Below are 16,700 nucleotides of genomic sequence, written 5' to 3' on the forward strand. Positions count from 1 at the left end.
AGCAAGCTGACTTTTCAATATACAAAATAAATTTTATAAACCAAGTTACTGCCAAGATCCTTTTGGAGGATTTTATTTACCAGCTTTTAGGTGGTTACACTTAGGTCTTTCCATGCATTTATTTACTGGGAGTGCATCTCAAGCATTAGTTGCTTATAGGAATTTAATTTTTCTCAAATATGATTATAAAAGTCTCTTCCATCGATAAAATTTAACCCTTGTAACATAGAAAATCTGGTATTTGCCCAACGCACTGCTTCAATCCTTTATTTGAATGTCAAGATTATACCAAGAGTAGAAAAGGTACTCAACCTAAGGATCCTAACTACCTGAAGCCAGGATGCAGAGCAGTGCGCTGCTCCAGCAACTTAGCTGGAATTGCCATGTAGCAGTAGGAACTCTGCACCACCCTACTGAGGGCATGGCTGTTTCCTTTAAGCAAGGGTCTCCAAACTCACCCACTTTAAGACTTGGGGACTTCAACTCCCAGAATTCCTCAGCCAGCTGTGCTGCCTGGGGAATTCTGGGAGTTGAAGTCCACAAGTCTTAAAATGGACGAGTTTGGAGACCCCTGCCTTTAAGGGTCAGGAAATCGTTCAATTGCAAACACATTAGTCTGATTCATGAACTAGGTTAGCAGAAAGCAGGTTTTTAATTTAAGCAGATTTTTTTAAATGGTAAGAACTACTTTTACCCCTCCTTGTTTGGAGGCTCTTCCTTTACAGACTCACTCGTTTGAATAAAAGCTATTAATTCGGTTTATAAAGCTACTTAAGTGGCGTTTTTTAAAAAAAAAGAAAAGAAAAATCACGATCCTTAATAGCTGATACAGCCTTCAAGTAAAGTGGAGGGGGTCTTGTTAGCAAAAAGTGTCACTGCAGTTCTCAAGTTCAGCTATTGAGAACTTGTTGACAATCTGAAATACACTGTGGTAGCTTTATTATGTGCAGATATTCTATTGAACTATCTTGATTTGCAATTTTTAAAGTGAAAATCCTCACACTGGTCATACTATTTAAAAAAGTTGAACAGTGCCACTCAGCATTTATACCTGCAGGGTTTAAAGTCTTTTTTTCTGCACAGCTTTAAAAGGGCGCCATCTAAGCACATCGAACAAGATTTGCATGTACAGAAGTTTACATTAAAACGTTACAAAAGTATAAAACCTCATAATTAGCTATGGTAATATACCAGATTGATTGAAATCTAAATACATTTAAAACTGTACATTTACAATGGACAATATATAGGTTTGAAATCTCACTTATATTGTTATAATAAATCTAGTGTCTCTGGGGGCTCCATGAGCGACACCGCCTGGTATCTGAAAAATATAAAAGTGACACAAATATTATTTTTGATATCTGACAAAGTATATGTTTGGCTTTTTCTAGACACAAATTAGTCTAACATATCCAGAGGTGGGCTGCTCAGATGGAACGGTGACATGTACTTGCCCCCATGGCTCTGAGTGCTAGCGGAGTCCAGCGCTATTATTATTATTATTATTATTATTATTAATAATAATAATAATAATTGGATTTGTATGCCGCCCCTCTCAGTAGACTCGGGGCGGCTGACAACAGTGATAAAAACAGCATGTAACAATCCAATACTAAAACAACTAAAAACCCTTATTATAAAACCAAACATACACACAAACATACCATGCATAAATTGTAATGGCCTAGGGGGAAGGAATATCTCAACTCCCTCATGCCTGGCGGTATAAGTGAGTCTTGAGTAGTTTATGAAAGACAGGGAGGGTGGGGGCAGTTCTAATCTCCGGGGGGAATTGGTTCCAGAGGGCCGAGGCCGCCACAGAGAAGGCTCTTCCCCTGGGGCCTGCCAAACGACATTGTTTAGTCGACGGGACCCGGAGAAGATCCACTCTGTGGGACCTTATCAGTTGCTGGGATTCGTGCGGTAGCAGGCAGTTCCAGAGGTAATCTGGTTCAATACCATGTAGGGCTTTAAAGGTCATGACCAACACTTTGAATTGTGACTACTGCATCTGGGCGCCCCTGCGTATCCATGTGTGATTTTGCTACCTGCCCAGATGCAGCAGGGTAATTGCGCTGGAGTCTGCTAGCACTCAGAGCCACAGGGCAAGCACACATCACCGTTCCACCTTAGTAGCCCACCTCTGAACATACCCCTATGGCTGAGTTACATAACTTGCATTCAAGGGTGAGACTTACTTTATGGTCTTGTATTTTTCTCTGATAGACTGTTGTGTATGCTGTGCTGCTCCGCAGTAGGTCTTGTGGAGGTCTAGGAGGCAAGGCTTGATACTTTCAATTGTATATCCTGTCATTGCAGCCAGAGAATCTGTCTGTAAAGGAAAATAAAATATTTAAAACCTAAGTAATTCTGTTCCTGATGTTCAATTGTCATTACAATTGCCCAGGTAGAAGAGACCATTCAGGCTGGATCTAATGAAAATAAAGTCTGTGGGCTTCCAGTTTGGCATCACGACAGTATGGTTAATGGAGAGCGAAGCTCCGCAAATCCTGGTTGCTTCATCGTTGGGGGGCCCCTAAGAGGCTAAAATTACCCTGGAGTGGTGACGAAAAAAGGAGGGGTCCCTCGGGAGAGTGGCAGCTCTTCTGTTTGATCTGAGGCATCCTCCCGACTGTTGTGGTTCAGCCTGAGGCAGATCAAAGACCAGCTGTGTCTCTGCTGGCTCCATGCCCGGAGGAGGCTGACAGCGAAGAGGAGGGGGCTGGGCAGTCGGACGGGGGAGAGTCCAGTCAGGAATGTGACGAGGAAGAACAGCATGGGAGCCCCGGGGAGGGGCTCTCCCCAGCCAGTAGCTTGGAGTCTTTGGAGTCATTAGGTGACGAAGCACAAGTTGTCATTGACATGCGACAGAGACGTTTAGATCAAAGGAAGGATCAATTGAAGAAATATTATCAGCATTGAATAAGGAACACCAGGGCTTGGGTGTGGTCCTCATTAGCAGGGAAGGGTTTATAAGGCAGGCAAACTCTTGAAGCCATGTGGAGTGTTATCAGTTTGGAGTTGCTGTAACCTGCATTGTTTTCTCGGTGTTTTTGTTCCTGGCTCGTGGCCCAGCAGTCTTGAAGAATCGTGGGAGGTGTATGTCTGTTATCTACAGCCTCATCTTGGCAGCAAGAATCCTATATTGATGCATGGACAATTGCCTTCGTGTATATATTTGGAGTTCCAGTGTTTTCCTGCTTTGTAAGGACATTTCCTGTTAGCTTCGTTTCTCTTGAACATTATAAAACTGTATTTGAATTTTACCGGTGTGTCTGGCTTATCTTTTTGGGTGGGTCATAGCTTCCGGAGTGACCCAGACAGAACACCGACCAACAAAGAGTGACTGTTTTCCAGGTTTGCTGGACATCCTGTACTTGCCTGTTTGGTGGCAGAAGGCAGGATCAAGAATGGGAGTGGAGCAGCTTACCTGCTTTTTAGTGGCAAAAGGCAAGATCAGGAATGAGATGGGGAAGCAGCCTACCTGCCTGTTGGTGACAGAAGGCAGAATCAGAAATGGGGGGGAGCAGCCTAATTCCCTCTTGGTGAAAGAAGACAGGATGAGGAAGGGGGGGGAGAGGGGTTATTATTATTAAACATGAAACTCAGTCAACTGAACATTCAAAAATGCACCACAAATACCATTGACTGGTGCTAATGGTTGATACGGGTTGCTGCCAGCACCCTGGGTGTCAACCAAGTACCTTCTTAAGATATATGATGTTCCGACTAGCATAGTTTTTTTGCAGTTCCACTGGTGTTATTGCAGGAATCTGCAATTTCTTGATGTATTTTATAAAAAAGACAAATTCCTTGTGTGTCCAATCATACTTGGCCTATATAAAGAATTCTATTTTATTCTAAATTCTTGCACAAGGTACCAAGTGCCCCGATGACAATGGGTATCACTGTTACATGTTTCATTCATAATCACGTAGTGATAAATTATTATTAACTTATTTTTATTATTTCTTAAAATGGATTGTACCAAATAATACACTGCATGTAGAAGGAGACATATATAAAGAGACTGTCTGCAGCTATCCTTTGCTTCTAACCAATAGCTTTGAAATGATACTTGGTGGTGCAGTGGTTAGAATGGATTATGGCAGGCTAACTCTGCCCATAGCAACAAGTTCAATCCCAACCAGCTCAAGCCTTCCATCCTTCTGAGATTGATAAAATGAGGAACCAGAGGCAATAATCTCTCAGGGGATGCTGTAAAGCACTGCGGAGCAGTATATAAGTCTAAGTACTATTGCTATCTACACTATAGGCAGGAGTAAACAGTCCTGTGTTAATGCAAATTTGACAGACAAGTTGGAAGGGAAGGGATTGCTTCTATACGTACCCAAGTTTTTCCAGAAATTGCAAAGTTTGCTATGTGAAATGCTGCAGCAGCTATTAGTGATGGCAAGTATTTCAGATACGTGTCTGCATCAATTAAACTTAGTTCACCCAAGTACTGTAAAAAAATAGAAAACATAATATTCATTTTTAATGTTCTTGTAAATTTTCTAACAATGCAAGGTCAAAATGTAAAAAAATGTTATAAAGCTATTTTTAAGTAAAAGAGTTCATTGTGAAGTTTTATTATTGATAAAAGTTAAAAGCCTGCCCCAATGTTTTGTTACTGATGAAAACTACAGTGTAAAGGTAGGAAAATACCCACAGTCCTTGATTTACAACCCGTGGTTCAGCAACCATTCAGAGTTACAATGGCCTTGAAAAAATGCACTTATGACTAGTGCCCGAACTTATGGCTGTTGCAGTTCTCCCACTGACACATGATCAAAATTTGGGTGCCTACCTATACTTATTATAACATAGAATTATAGAAGATTAATGGCAGAAAAAGACCTCATGGTCCATTTAGTCTGCCCCATACCATTTCCTGTATTTTATCTTAGGATGGATATATGTTCATCCCAGGCATGTTTAAATTCAGTTACTGTGGATTTACCAACCACCTCTGCTGGAAGTTTGTTCCAAGCATCTACTACTCTTTCAGTAAAATAATATTTTATCACGTTGCTTCTGACCTTCCCCCCAACTAACCTCAGATTGTGCCCCCTTGTTCTTGTGTTCACTTTCCTGTTAAAAACACTTCCCTCCTGAACCTTATTTAACCCGTTAAAATATTTAAATGTTTCAATCATGTCTCCCCTTTCCCTTCTGTCCTCCAGACTATACAGATTGAGTTCATTAAGTCTTTCCTGATAAGTTTTATGCTTAAGACCTTCCACCATTTTTGTAGCCCGTCTTTGGACCCGTTCAATTTTATCAATATCTTTTTGTAGGCGAAGTCTCCAGAACTGAACACAGCATTCCAAATGTGGTCTTAACAGCGCTCTATACAGTGGGATCACAATTTCCCTCTTCCTGCTTGTTATATCTCTAGCTATGCAGCCAACCATGCTACTTGCTTTCCCTACCACCTGACTGCAGTTCACCCATTTTGAGACAGTCAGAAATCACTACCCCTAAATCCTTCTCTTCTGAAGTTTTTGCTAATACAGAACTGCCAATACAATACTCAGATTGAAGATTCCCCCAAGTGCATTACAGTAAGACCTCACCTATCGCTGGTGTTACGTTCCAGACCCGGCCGCGATAGGTGAAATCCGCAATGGGGAATTTATCAACTGATAGTACTTATTTAAGTATTTATATTGTAATTGTTTGGTAAGTTTTCATTGTTTTAAGTGTTTATAAACCCTTCCCACACAGTATTTATTTTAGATACAGTATTTAAATACAGTATTTACAATTTGAGATATATATTTTTTGAAAAACCTGCCGATCGAGTTCCGCGGGCTGTTTAAATCTGCCGATCGACTTCCTCAGAAACCCGCGAACCAGCGAAGATCCGCGAATGATTTTTCTCATTAATATTTCTTGAAAACCCGCGATGAAGTGAAGCCGCAGTAGGTGAAGAGCGGTATAGCGAGGGACTACTGTATTTTACATTTGGAAACATTAAACTGCAGTTTCCATTACTTTGACCACTTATCTAGTAAAGCTAAATCATTTGCCATATTACAGATGCCTCCAGGAATATCAACCTTATTGCACACAGAGTCATCGGCAAATAGGCAAACCTTCTCTACCAAACCTTCCCCTATGTCACCCACATAGGGGAAGCTTTGGTAGGGAAGATTTGCCTATTTGCTGAGCATGTAAATGTCTCCTACTCCTACCTCCCCTGTATCCCCTTTTGGTCACTTTGCACTCTGCTTTGCAGGCAACGAGCAATCCCAGAATTATGTCTGGAGTGCTAAGACTGCTATTGTAAGTCAGTGTGGTTACATGATGGCTTGTTTTATGACTGCACTTACAGTGTCAATCCCAGTCCCAATTGTGATCTTAAGTCAAAGACTACCTATATTCTGCATATAGGAACATGAAGAATTTGACAACATGCTGAGTCTTCACTTCTCTGGGATTATTTTAAAAGTCTTTCTTTCTTTAGAACTATTTTTAAAAGCAGTATATTCTCAAAAGATACTAATTGCAATAGATAAATATTCTTTTAAAAAACTGCTGAGATATTCAGTTTTTGCCTTTTTAAAAAAAACAATTAAAAATCCCAGCACTTACCATTGCCAAGTTTTCCACTAGGGAGCAGGCTGGCTGATGTAAAAAGTATTGAGAAAGGAATTGATTTATTGTAGGAGCTGCCAGATCAAATGACAAAACTTTCAGGACTAAGTGCTCCATTCTGAGAACTTGTTTCTTTGTATAAGTGTCATCTGTGATATAAACAAATTCTGCCACTTCTGGAGGGTAGATTTCTTCAAACTTTCTACAGTGGGATGAAAAGCACTGTTATATAATCAACTAACTCTCACCAACCTTATTCCACAACTATTTAGGTTCATACAGGTATTTGATCATAGTAGCTAGTGTTAGCCTTTATCCTACATTGTAGGTTCTTATTCCCAAATGCTTATGTGCAGATTTTAGCTGGGGAAAATGTTAGAAGTGAAAATCATCCGTTTGTGGTGGATGTTTAAGTTTATTTAACTATGAACCTAATATTTTTAAATATCTATAGTCCATATGCTCTTCAGGATTTATATGAAGCATCTCTATAGTTGTACGAGGGTTGCCCAGAAAGTAATGCACCACATTTTTCTCAACCTACAGTAATGGTACGAATGCGAAACTTTAGATATACATTATTTGAATTGTCAGGAGTACGTATGTAAATTTTGCGTTTCTTCAGGCAGATAGCGTAGCTGCAGCAGTGTTTCAAAATAGCGTCTGTAAGTGATGTATTTTACAAGCAGTGTATCGTCATTGAATTTCTCACTGGGGAGAAGGAAACTGTTGGGAACACTCACAAACATTTGTGTACAGTTTATGGAGAATCTGCAGTCGACAGAAGTATGTTTAGTTGCTGGTCACAGAGGGCGAGGCCCCTAGGAGTGGTACCGAAAGGGCATACACACCCTTGTGTCTCGATGGTGGTAGGCCATAGAACGGGACGGAGATTACATGGAAAAATAGGGAGTGTTGAAAAAACATCATTCTTTCTTGTGTGTAAGTTTCATTGTGTTCAATAAATAATTGTTGAAGAAAAAAATGTGGTGCATTACTTTCTGGGCAACCCTCGTATCTCATAAAATACTCCCAAGCAGAATAGAACTTGCACGTGTATTTAATGTAAACACATTAAAGGCATGATAGTAAATTTAATACTCCAAACTTTTCATCTACTTACGATGCAAGGAGCATAGCTGCAGTTCCCACAAGCTGAAGTTTTCCTCGTAGGACTGACATTGAAGAGAGAAACCTATCAATATAATTAACAGCCAAATGCAAGGTTTCATTTTGTAGTTTGTATTCTTCACCAACTTCCACCAGCCAATCCACAAGAATAGCCCGCATATTATATGTAATATCAGGCTGTTTCTTCATATAACCCACTTTGGGTTTGCATTTCACCTGTAAAAAGATTAGCAATTACCTTGTTACTTTCAAAGTCTTATATGTAATAAAACTGATTTACAATTAACTTACTACCCAATTGCAAAAATGCTATCAAGCTTTTAAAGATTTATCCTAATTGGTACTTCTACTCTATTACCATATTACACTTAATTTAAAATGAAATTCAGTCTACTTTCTCTGCGTTAGTGGCAGCCAGCCAATGTACATACACTTAAGGCTGAAAACATTAACATGTTTAAAATATTCATGATAAAATTGCTTGCTGATATAGGAAGAAAAAAATATTGGATTACACACTATCCGTATAAGAACTACAATGTATAGACAAGGAAGTCAAAACAAGCTTTATTTTTGATCAACTGAAAATAGTAGGCTCCAACTTTCTCCATTACCATTATTTAGAGCAGGCGGCTTTGGGACAGGGTCATTATCACAGTAAATCTAGACTATGGCGATGTGATTTATAAATGGCTGCCTTTGATGCCTCCTGACAAATTCAACTAAGGCAACAGCCCAACTGAACTCTACTGTAGCCATACACAACTAGTTTTGGGAACCCTGTGTGGACTTCTGATGGGTTTCTCAGGTACAATTCCAATGCTTACAAAACTCCAGATGGATTGATTTCCAAATATCTCCAGGACTCCCTCCTTGCACACTCTTCTCAGGAGGGGAGCTTAAATCTACCCTGGATGTTCAAATGTTACCAAAATGAAACCCAGATTGTGTATATTACTCCCTCTTCCTTTTGGAATAACCTTTCTCCAGTACATTGCAGAAACCCTGATGCCCTTAAGTAGGGTCTGGGAAATTGTATTGAACTGACATTTATCTCCGGGACCGCCTTCTGCAGCACGAATCCCAGCGACCGATTAGGTCCCACAGAGTTGGCCTTCTCCGGGTCCCATCGACTTAACAATGTTGTTTGGCGGGACCCAGGAGAAGAGCCTTCTCTGTGTCGGCCCCGACCCTCTGGAACTAGCTCCCCCCGGAGATCAGAACTGCCCCCACCCTCCTTGCCTTTCGTAAAGCTCTTAAGACCCATCTCTGCCGTCAGGCATAGGAGAACTGAGACATCTCCCCTGGGCCTATATGGTTTATACATGGTATGTTTGTGTGTATACTTGCTTTTAATAATGGGGTTTTTAGTGTATTTTAAATTATTAGATTTGTTACATTGTCTTTGTTATTGTTGTGAGCCGCCCTGAGTCTACGGAGAGGGGCGGCATACAAATCTAATAAATAATAATAATAATAATAATAATAATTTATTTGCTGCCTACCTTGCTTCAAAATAAAATCTGATAATTACTTAAAATGGATGCTAAGGAGTGTTTTCATTGTCCAATAACTAGAAGTCATATTGGAATAAAGTAATACACTGTATATAGAAAATGAATTAGACTAGACTCTTGTCCAATCTAAACCAACCAGGTGCACATCCTCAATTTAGCCATTCTTGGATTGAAGGCAGCAAGAGAATTGAGTCCTTATTTAATGGTAGCCATTTATTTTGTCCCGTTTCATTGTATAGAGTGCTAATGAGTGCTTGCATACACTTTTTCAAACTGGGAAAACAGTTGTTCAATCAAGTCAAAGAATGATATAAGGCAATTTAAAATAAATAAAAGGAATAAGAACTGATATGAACCTGTACAGAATTGAATTGCATAGGCAAGCTTTCTAGTTGACATTTAACCCATTCTACAAGGGAGCCCATCACATATACAAAGCAAGTAATCTGGTCTTCTAAAGCAGTGTTTCCCAACCTTGGCAGCTTGAAGAGATCTCTGTACTCCAACTCCCAGAATGCAGCGAACGGTGACTGGGGAATTCTGGGAGTTGAAGTCCAGATCTCTTCAAATTGCCAAGGTTGGGAAACACTGTTCTAAATAATTATTTTCTTCAGTTTCTCTGGACCTTTAATATATTGTACTTGAACACATTATTACTCTTATTACTCCTAAAAGGTTGAGTGAACATCTTTTCTGGAAGATAAAGACTTTTCCTTTGTTGCATGCAAATAGTCCTGTAAGCTCTCAATATGCTCCAGGTAGCAGTTAGAAATACAGTGTTCCCTCGATTTCCGCGGGGGATGTGTTCCGAGACCACCCGCAAAAGTCGAATTTCCGCGAAGTAGAGATGCGGAAGTAAATACACCATTTTTGGCTATGGACATTATCACAAGCCATCCCTTAACACTTTAAACCCCTAAATTACAATTTCCCATTCCCTTAACAACCATTTACTCACCCTTATTACTGGTGCTCACCATTGAATAAGACACTTAGTGATCCTGATATTTGTAAACATAATTATTTATTAAAAATAATTATTTTTTTTGTTATTTATTTGCAAAAATTATTAGTTTGGCGATGATGTATGACGTCATCGGGCAGTAAAAACCATAGTACAGTGTTCCCTCGATTTTCGCGGGTTCAAACTTCGCGGATAGCCTATACCACGGTTTTTCAAAAAATATTAATTAAAAAATATTTCACGGTTTTTTCCCTATAACACCTTTTTTTCCACCCGATGACGTCATATGTCATCGCCAAACTAATAATTTTTGCAAATAAATAACAAAAAAAATAATTATTGTTAATAAATAATTATGTTTATAAATATCAGGATCACTAAGTGTCTTATTCAATGGTGAGTACCAGTAATAATGGTGAGGAAATGGGTGTTAAGGGAATGGGAAATGGTAATTTAGGAGTTTAAAGTGTTAAGGGAAGGCTTGTGATACGGTCCATAGCCAAAAATGGTGTATTTACTTCCGCATCTCTACTTCGCGGAAATTCGACTTTCGCGGGCGGTCTCGGAACGCATCCCCAGCGGAAATTGAGGGAACACTGTATAGGAAAAAACCCACGAAGTATTTTTTAATTAATATTTTTTGAAAAATCGTGGTATAGGCTATTTGCAAAGTTCGAACCCGCGAAAATTGAGGGAACACTGTAGTTACATTATAGTATCACTTCTACTGACCAAACAAAAGGGCAACAATCTCAGATATCCTTGCCCAAGATTTCTCAAATTCGGAATAGACTAGACATAGTCACATATTTAAAGTTCAACTAGATAATCCCACTCCCCCCACTACTGTATTTTTTCAGAGTATGACGCATCCTTTTCCTCCCCAAGAGGCTGGAATTCAGGTGTGTCTTATACTCTGAATGTAGCTTTTTTCCTCAAGTTTTTTCCCCCAGCCCTAACTAGGTGCTAACAATCCTCCCTGCTGTTACCTTGCAGGTTCTTTCATTGTTAAACCATTGTCTGCTAAGAATGTTTTCCAAGCCTAAGTCTTTGCAGGGTTTTTGTCATTATTCTAACTTGCTCCGAGTAAGTTTCTTTCCAGCCCTAACCAGGTGCTAACAATGTTCCCAGCTCTTTTCATTGTTACTCTCTCTGAATAAGGTTTTTTTAAAGCCCTAACCAGGGGATAAAATAATGTGCTGAAACTGACCAGGCTAAGGATGCTAGCCAGATGAGTATCTGGTAAGCAGATTCATTTCCCTACTTTCCTCCTCAAAAACTAAGGTTTGTCTTATACTCTGATGCGTCTTATACCCTGAAAAATATGGTAATTATATAAGCATAATCAGTTCTTACCTCCATTTCTCTAAGATACTTATAGATATCCTCAATATAGTCTGGGACATGGTTAACGTTAATTTTATGTTCTGCTTCTATTGACATATCCATAATACTCAGTGACCCTAAAATGAAAGTCACAGGCAAAATGTTTAAGCTTATGGAGCCTCAAATATAAGGCAAGCAATGAATACTATAAAAAAAACAACCATAAGTTCTTTCAAATCCAAAATTGCTTGATTGCTGGTCAAAAGCCATTTGAGTGACATCAACAGATAAACAGATTAGAGAAGCTTTACTTTGTTTCATACACACTGACTCAAATCTTGTTGTTTTATCATGGTTTTTAAAATTACGATAACTGGTGCTTGCAATATAATCCAGAATTATCTCCTAATCTCAAAGCCTTGTTCATGCAAATCTATAGTCAAAATCAAGCAACCTACATTATAACTAAGCATTACATGCCAACCTAGTTTATATCTGTCCATTTATCAGGCTTTTTAAAATCCAGGTCTACAGAGCCTGATCCCATCCATCAGACATTCTAATCACATTAATTAGCAGTTTCCACAATGATATCAACACTGGTAATTTTCTTCACTGCAAAATAGGATGAGTATTTATCACCAATTTTGATGCAAACTTTAATGAGTTTTCTGCAGAATCAAATTTTGGTTCATATAATGTAAAATCCTGTATTCATCTTCTCGATTTGAATTCAGAAAATAGCAAGGAATGGATCACACTTGAAGGGCCATGAGTTTCAACTAAGCTTCCTGATCTTTTGGATAACAATATCCCAGGAAATAGGTTGAAATTTAAAATGGCCCTCAGTAGTGAAGATATGGAAATAAGGATTAGATTTACAAAGGATGGAAATATGGAAATAAGGATTAGACGTATGAAGGAACAGATGATACTAGAGCAGCAAAATATAGAAAACACTTATTTTACTTCGTAAATCCATTAAGTAACAGATTCTATAGAAGAAACCCTCCACATTCACAATCCCTGTGACAAAAACGGTACTACCATATTAAAAGTATTTTTGAAACACTTTTCTACTCCAAAGATATATTAGTAAAATCTGAAATATCAACAGAGTGCAGATTACTGCAGGTAGAATGCAACTGACACACTCAATCTTAAAAATTAGTGACAAAAAAATCCCACTATCAACAGGTTCAAAAAGCTGCAAAGACAATATATAGTACAGTAGTACCTCTAGATACGAGCTGCTCCACATGCGAGTATTCCAAGATACGAGCCACGAAGGGAGAGAAATTTCTTTTCGAGACCCGAGTTCAAATTCGGGATACGAGCCGAGCGTCCACTAGGTGGCGCAAGAATCCTTGCTTCTGGTTATCTCGGAGGGGAAAAGCAAAGTCTAAAGCCATTTGTTCCAGATACTACAGTGTTCCCTCGATTTCCGCGGGGGATGCGTTCCGAGACCGCCCGCGAAAGTCGAATTTCCGCGAAGTAGAGATGTGGAAGTAAATACACCATTTTTGGCTATGGACAGTATCACAAGCCATCCCTTAACACTTTAAACCCCTAAATTACCATTTCCCATTCCCTTAACAACCATTTACTCACCATTACTACTGGTACTCACCATGGAATAAGACACTTAGTGATCCTGATATTTATAAACATAATTATTGATTAACAATAATTATTTTTTTGTTATTTATTTGCAAAAAGTATTAGTCTGCCGATGACATATGATGTCATTGGGTGGGAAAAACCGTGGTATCGGAAAAAAACCGCCAAGTATTTTTTAATTAATATTTTTTTTAAAACCGTGGTATAGGCTATTTGCGAAGTTCGAACCAGCGAAAATCGAGGGAACACTGTACATACAAGCTCCCTTCTGGAACGAATTAAACTCATATCTAGAGGTACTACTGTATTTAGCAAATGCTTTAAGTATAATCAGAATCAATCACTCCAATATACATCTGTTTTAAAATATAGAATAGAATTTTATTGGCTAAATGTGATTGGACACACAAGGAATTTGTCTTGGTGCATATGCCCTCAGCGTACATAAAAGAAAAAAATACATTTGTCAAGAATTATGTGGTACAATGCTTAATGATTGTCATAGGGATCAAGATAGAATGTTAACCTCACCAGAACTAAGATCCATTGGATTATCTATAGGAGTAAGAGGTTTTCTGGTTCCCATTGCAGCAACAACTGCCTTCAAGCCTATAGCCTCTTCACTGGGTGAGGTCTTTTTGCTGGACATGTGCTTCTTTTGTCTCCTGTTATCAGGCTCATCCAAGTGGATAGTAAAAGCTGCCTGTTTGTTTCCCATTTTACCATTTTGGACACCAAGATAATTCTCATCATTTGTACTCCAAGGTATTTGATTACGGGGAACCTGTTAGAAGAAAAAAATATACCAGTCAGTCACCTAGTACAGTACTTCGCTCCCCTAAATGTTTTTGCCCAAACTTTGGGAGGTAATCTTTCTAAGCAAAGATATTGCGTTGGAATACAATGTGGTCCATATATTACAAAATATAATTGAAATCGCCCATTCTAAGTGAAGATAATGGGAATATGCAATACCAGGTGAGGAAAAGATGTTATAAGAATGGTTGGAATTACATACCACCACAAACCAAACTGGGTTCACAAGCAACATGCCACAAACTTTGCTTTGGAAGCCACAGTGGCTGGGTGAGCACAGAATATGGCTTGGCATGTTGCATGAAATGGATCACATTTCTTTGAAGCTCTTTAGAAGGCTCAGTGTTCTGATGATTACTATTAACACATTGCTCAACATTCCCACATTGAATAATCCATAATCCACCATCAGCTATGGAATTCATAAAAATGGATGGCATCAAACCTTATCTCAAGCTTCAGAAGAAATAATAAATGTATGCTATTCTCAATACGAAAAGCAAAATGTCTTTAAAAGAAAAACAAGGAACTTCAGTTGTCTCTTGAGAAAAAGCACCTTTGGGACAGCCATGGTCTGGATGACTCCATAAGAATATAAGAAGAGCCATGCTGAATCAGGCCAAAGCCCATCAGAGTCCACCATTCTATGACACACAGTGGCCCACCAGGAACCAAATCTCACAAGGGGACATGTGCATATGTGAGATTTAAAGCTTTTTTTTATGCTTTCACACATGCACAGAAGCAAAAACACACTGGATGTGCACACGCATGGAAGACACCCAAAACTGCGCACCAGTAGCAGTGGTAGGAGCAATCCGGCCCTGATCCAGGGGTCTTCAAACTTGGCAACTTTAAGACTTGCAGACTTCAGCTCCCAGAATTCTCCAGCCAGCTATAATATGCTGGCTAGGGAATTCTGGGAGTTGATGTCCACAAGTCTTAAAGTTGCCACGTTTGAAGACATTTATGGTACTGGCTTGCTTGGCTGTGGCCTAGCCTGTGGCCCAAGAATTCAGAGTTTTTGTGAGGGACAAGGATGAGAACACCCATCCTTACAATCCTAGATTTTCAAGAAAGGCCTTCTCATCCAACCTCAAGCCCAAGAAGGGCTTTTTTACGGCCTTTCAGCGTGAGGTATCCCCACGCTGGAGACTTTTCTTTGCTAAGGGAAAAAAGCGCTTTGCCCAGCAGCAAGCAGCGGCCCAGGAATCTGTCCATCTGGATCAACCACAACCGGGAAGAAGGTCTTCTGGGGTCGCGCGAGCAGCCTAACTGGTCTCTCCCTGCCTGCGGAAGGCGACCCGGTCCGGTAGCCAAGCCAACACGCAGATAAGTCTTTTTCTTCCTTTTTCGAAAAGGCCCCGAAGCCTGAGAGGACCACGCTGGCTGCTCCTGCCCCGAGTGCCAAAAAAGCAACAGCAGCTCAGGAAGAGCCGAGTAAGAGAGCTCCAAAATGGCGGGTACAGGGGTGGAGGGCGGGAGAAAGGGCGTCTCGGTTTCGACCAAGGAGACGGGCATCCCCCGTCCCGGTGGGGCGGGAAGGGCAGAAGCGCCTTACCTGGGGCTGGGCGCAGCGGCGTTGGTTAGCGTGCAGAAGCCCCAGCGCCGGTCGGTGTCCAGCAGCCCCCGCCACTTTGGGAACCTCTTTTGCTCCCGGAGGCACATTTTCCTGGTTCTCCAGGTCCACCGTGCTGTCCGTCAGCATGATGGCCGCGCTGACAGTGGGACCCCACAAAGTGAGCTGGAGGGAAAGGGGGCAAAAGAGGGAGAGAAAAAAATACACCCGCTCGCTGGCGCTGCGGCCCGCTCCGCTCTACTCCGTTCAAGTAGCCCGCGACTATTGAATCCACCAATGGGAAAGCGACTGTTCTACGTCACCGGAAACGTCACTGTCGAGTTTGAGAATCAAAAAGAAAGACAGCGAGAGTGAGCGAGAAGAGGCGGGGTGGGGGAGAGATCGCGCGTCTCTTGGGTTTTGTGGTGCTCCGTCCTTGTTATTTTGGGGCCAAAAAAAAAAAAGTCCCGCCTCGAGAAATCGCAATTCGTAAGGCTCAGTTAGGCGGGAGAGTTCAAACATCCCTATTTCCTATTCGGCGCGGTTGGACTACCAAACGGAACTGGGGGGAGGTGTGGGTGGACTCAACTTTTTGTCACGATAGTTGCATTTGGGGATAATGATATGTGCGTGGTTTAGCGTTACTTTCCGAGTGTCTTGCCCAACCTTTGAATCTAGTTTGGCCATACTGACGTTGTTTAGCTTTGCTGGATCAATCACGTGTAGGGAAAGGCTGGTTTATTCAATCCTTGGCTCAACGGAGAAATAAATCAGTTAAATCCATTTAGTTTAATTTGATTAATTTGATTTCTGTGCCGCCCAATGGCTCACTCTGTTCTTGGTATATAATATAGTTTATATTGAATATGTTTTAGCCGAATTCCTTTGACTACTGGAAGTCCATTTACGTTGGATGACTATAAATGAATGTTAATCATGTTATTTGTTAACTGTAACATGTCCAGTATTAAATGGACATGTACCTGCTGACTGTACCTGTCAGTCAGAATCATCATTACTCTGTCAGGTACAGTCAGAATCATCATATTACTCTGATTTTCTACATAAATATTGAAAACCAGATATTTAACAATCTGAGCAATTTATTCTCCAATCATAAAAAACTTACAAATTTGTGGTGGCTGGGGCTTTGTGGAGTTTC

General features: G+C 40.2%; 1 protein-coding gene across 2 annotated transcripts; it reads right to left on the reverse strand.

Moving 5' to 3' along the window:
* Positions 1-57: 57 nt before the first annotated feature.
* Positions 58-16,002, reverse strand: CCNA2 (cyclin A2). Of its 2 annotated transcripts, XR_011559626.1 has the most exons (9): positions 15,542-16,002; positions 13,696-13,948; positions 11,575-11,681; positions 7,730-7,953; positions 6,604-6,808; positions 4,355-4,468; positions 2,202-2,335; positions 576-1,324; positions 58-432 (listed from the first exon to the last, which is right to left on the reverse strand). XR_011559626.1 is itself a non-coding variant. In XM_070757658.1 (8 exons), exons 1-8 carry the CDS (start codon positions 15,686-15,688, stop codon positions 1,273-1,275), a joined length of 1,236 nt encoding a protein of 411 aa, XP_070613759.1. In that variant the 5' UTR covers positions 15,689-16,002; the 3' UTR covers positions 58-1,272. The 2 variants fall into 2 exon arrangements, 1 of the variants encoding a protein (XP_070613759.1); XM_070757658.1 differs by having other exon boundaries at positions 58-1,324.
* Positions 16,003-16,700: the final 698 nt, after the last annotated feature.

The sequence above is a fragment of the Erythrolamprus reginae genome, chromosome 7, assembly GCF_031021105.1.
Source record: "Erythrolamprus reginae isolate rEryReg1 chromosome 7, rEryReg1.hap1, whole genome shotgun sequence".
Lineage (NCBI taxonomy): Eukaryota > Metazoa > Chordata > Lepidosauria > Squamata > Dipsadidae > Erythrolamprus > Erythrolamprus reginae.

Bases quoted from the DNA above. Each gene is read 5' to 3' on its own strand.
- CCNA2 (XM_070757658.1), bottom strand. From the start codon at position 15,688: ATGCTGACGGACAGCACGGTGGACCTGGAGAACCAGGAAAATGTGCCT. The intron at 6,809-7,729 runs GTAAGTAGATGA...ATCCCACTGTAG, and splicing joins GCAGCTATGCTCCTTGCATC to AAAGTTTGAAGAAATCTACC. The intron at 4,469-6,603 runs GTAAGTGCTGGG...ATTTTTTTACAG, and splicing joins TAGTGGAAAACTTGGCAATG to TACTTGGGTGAACTAAGTTT.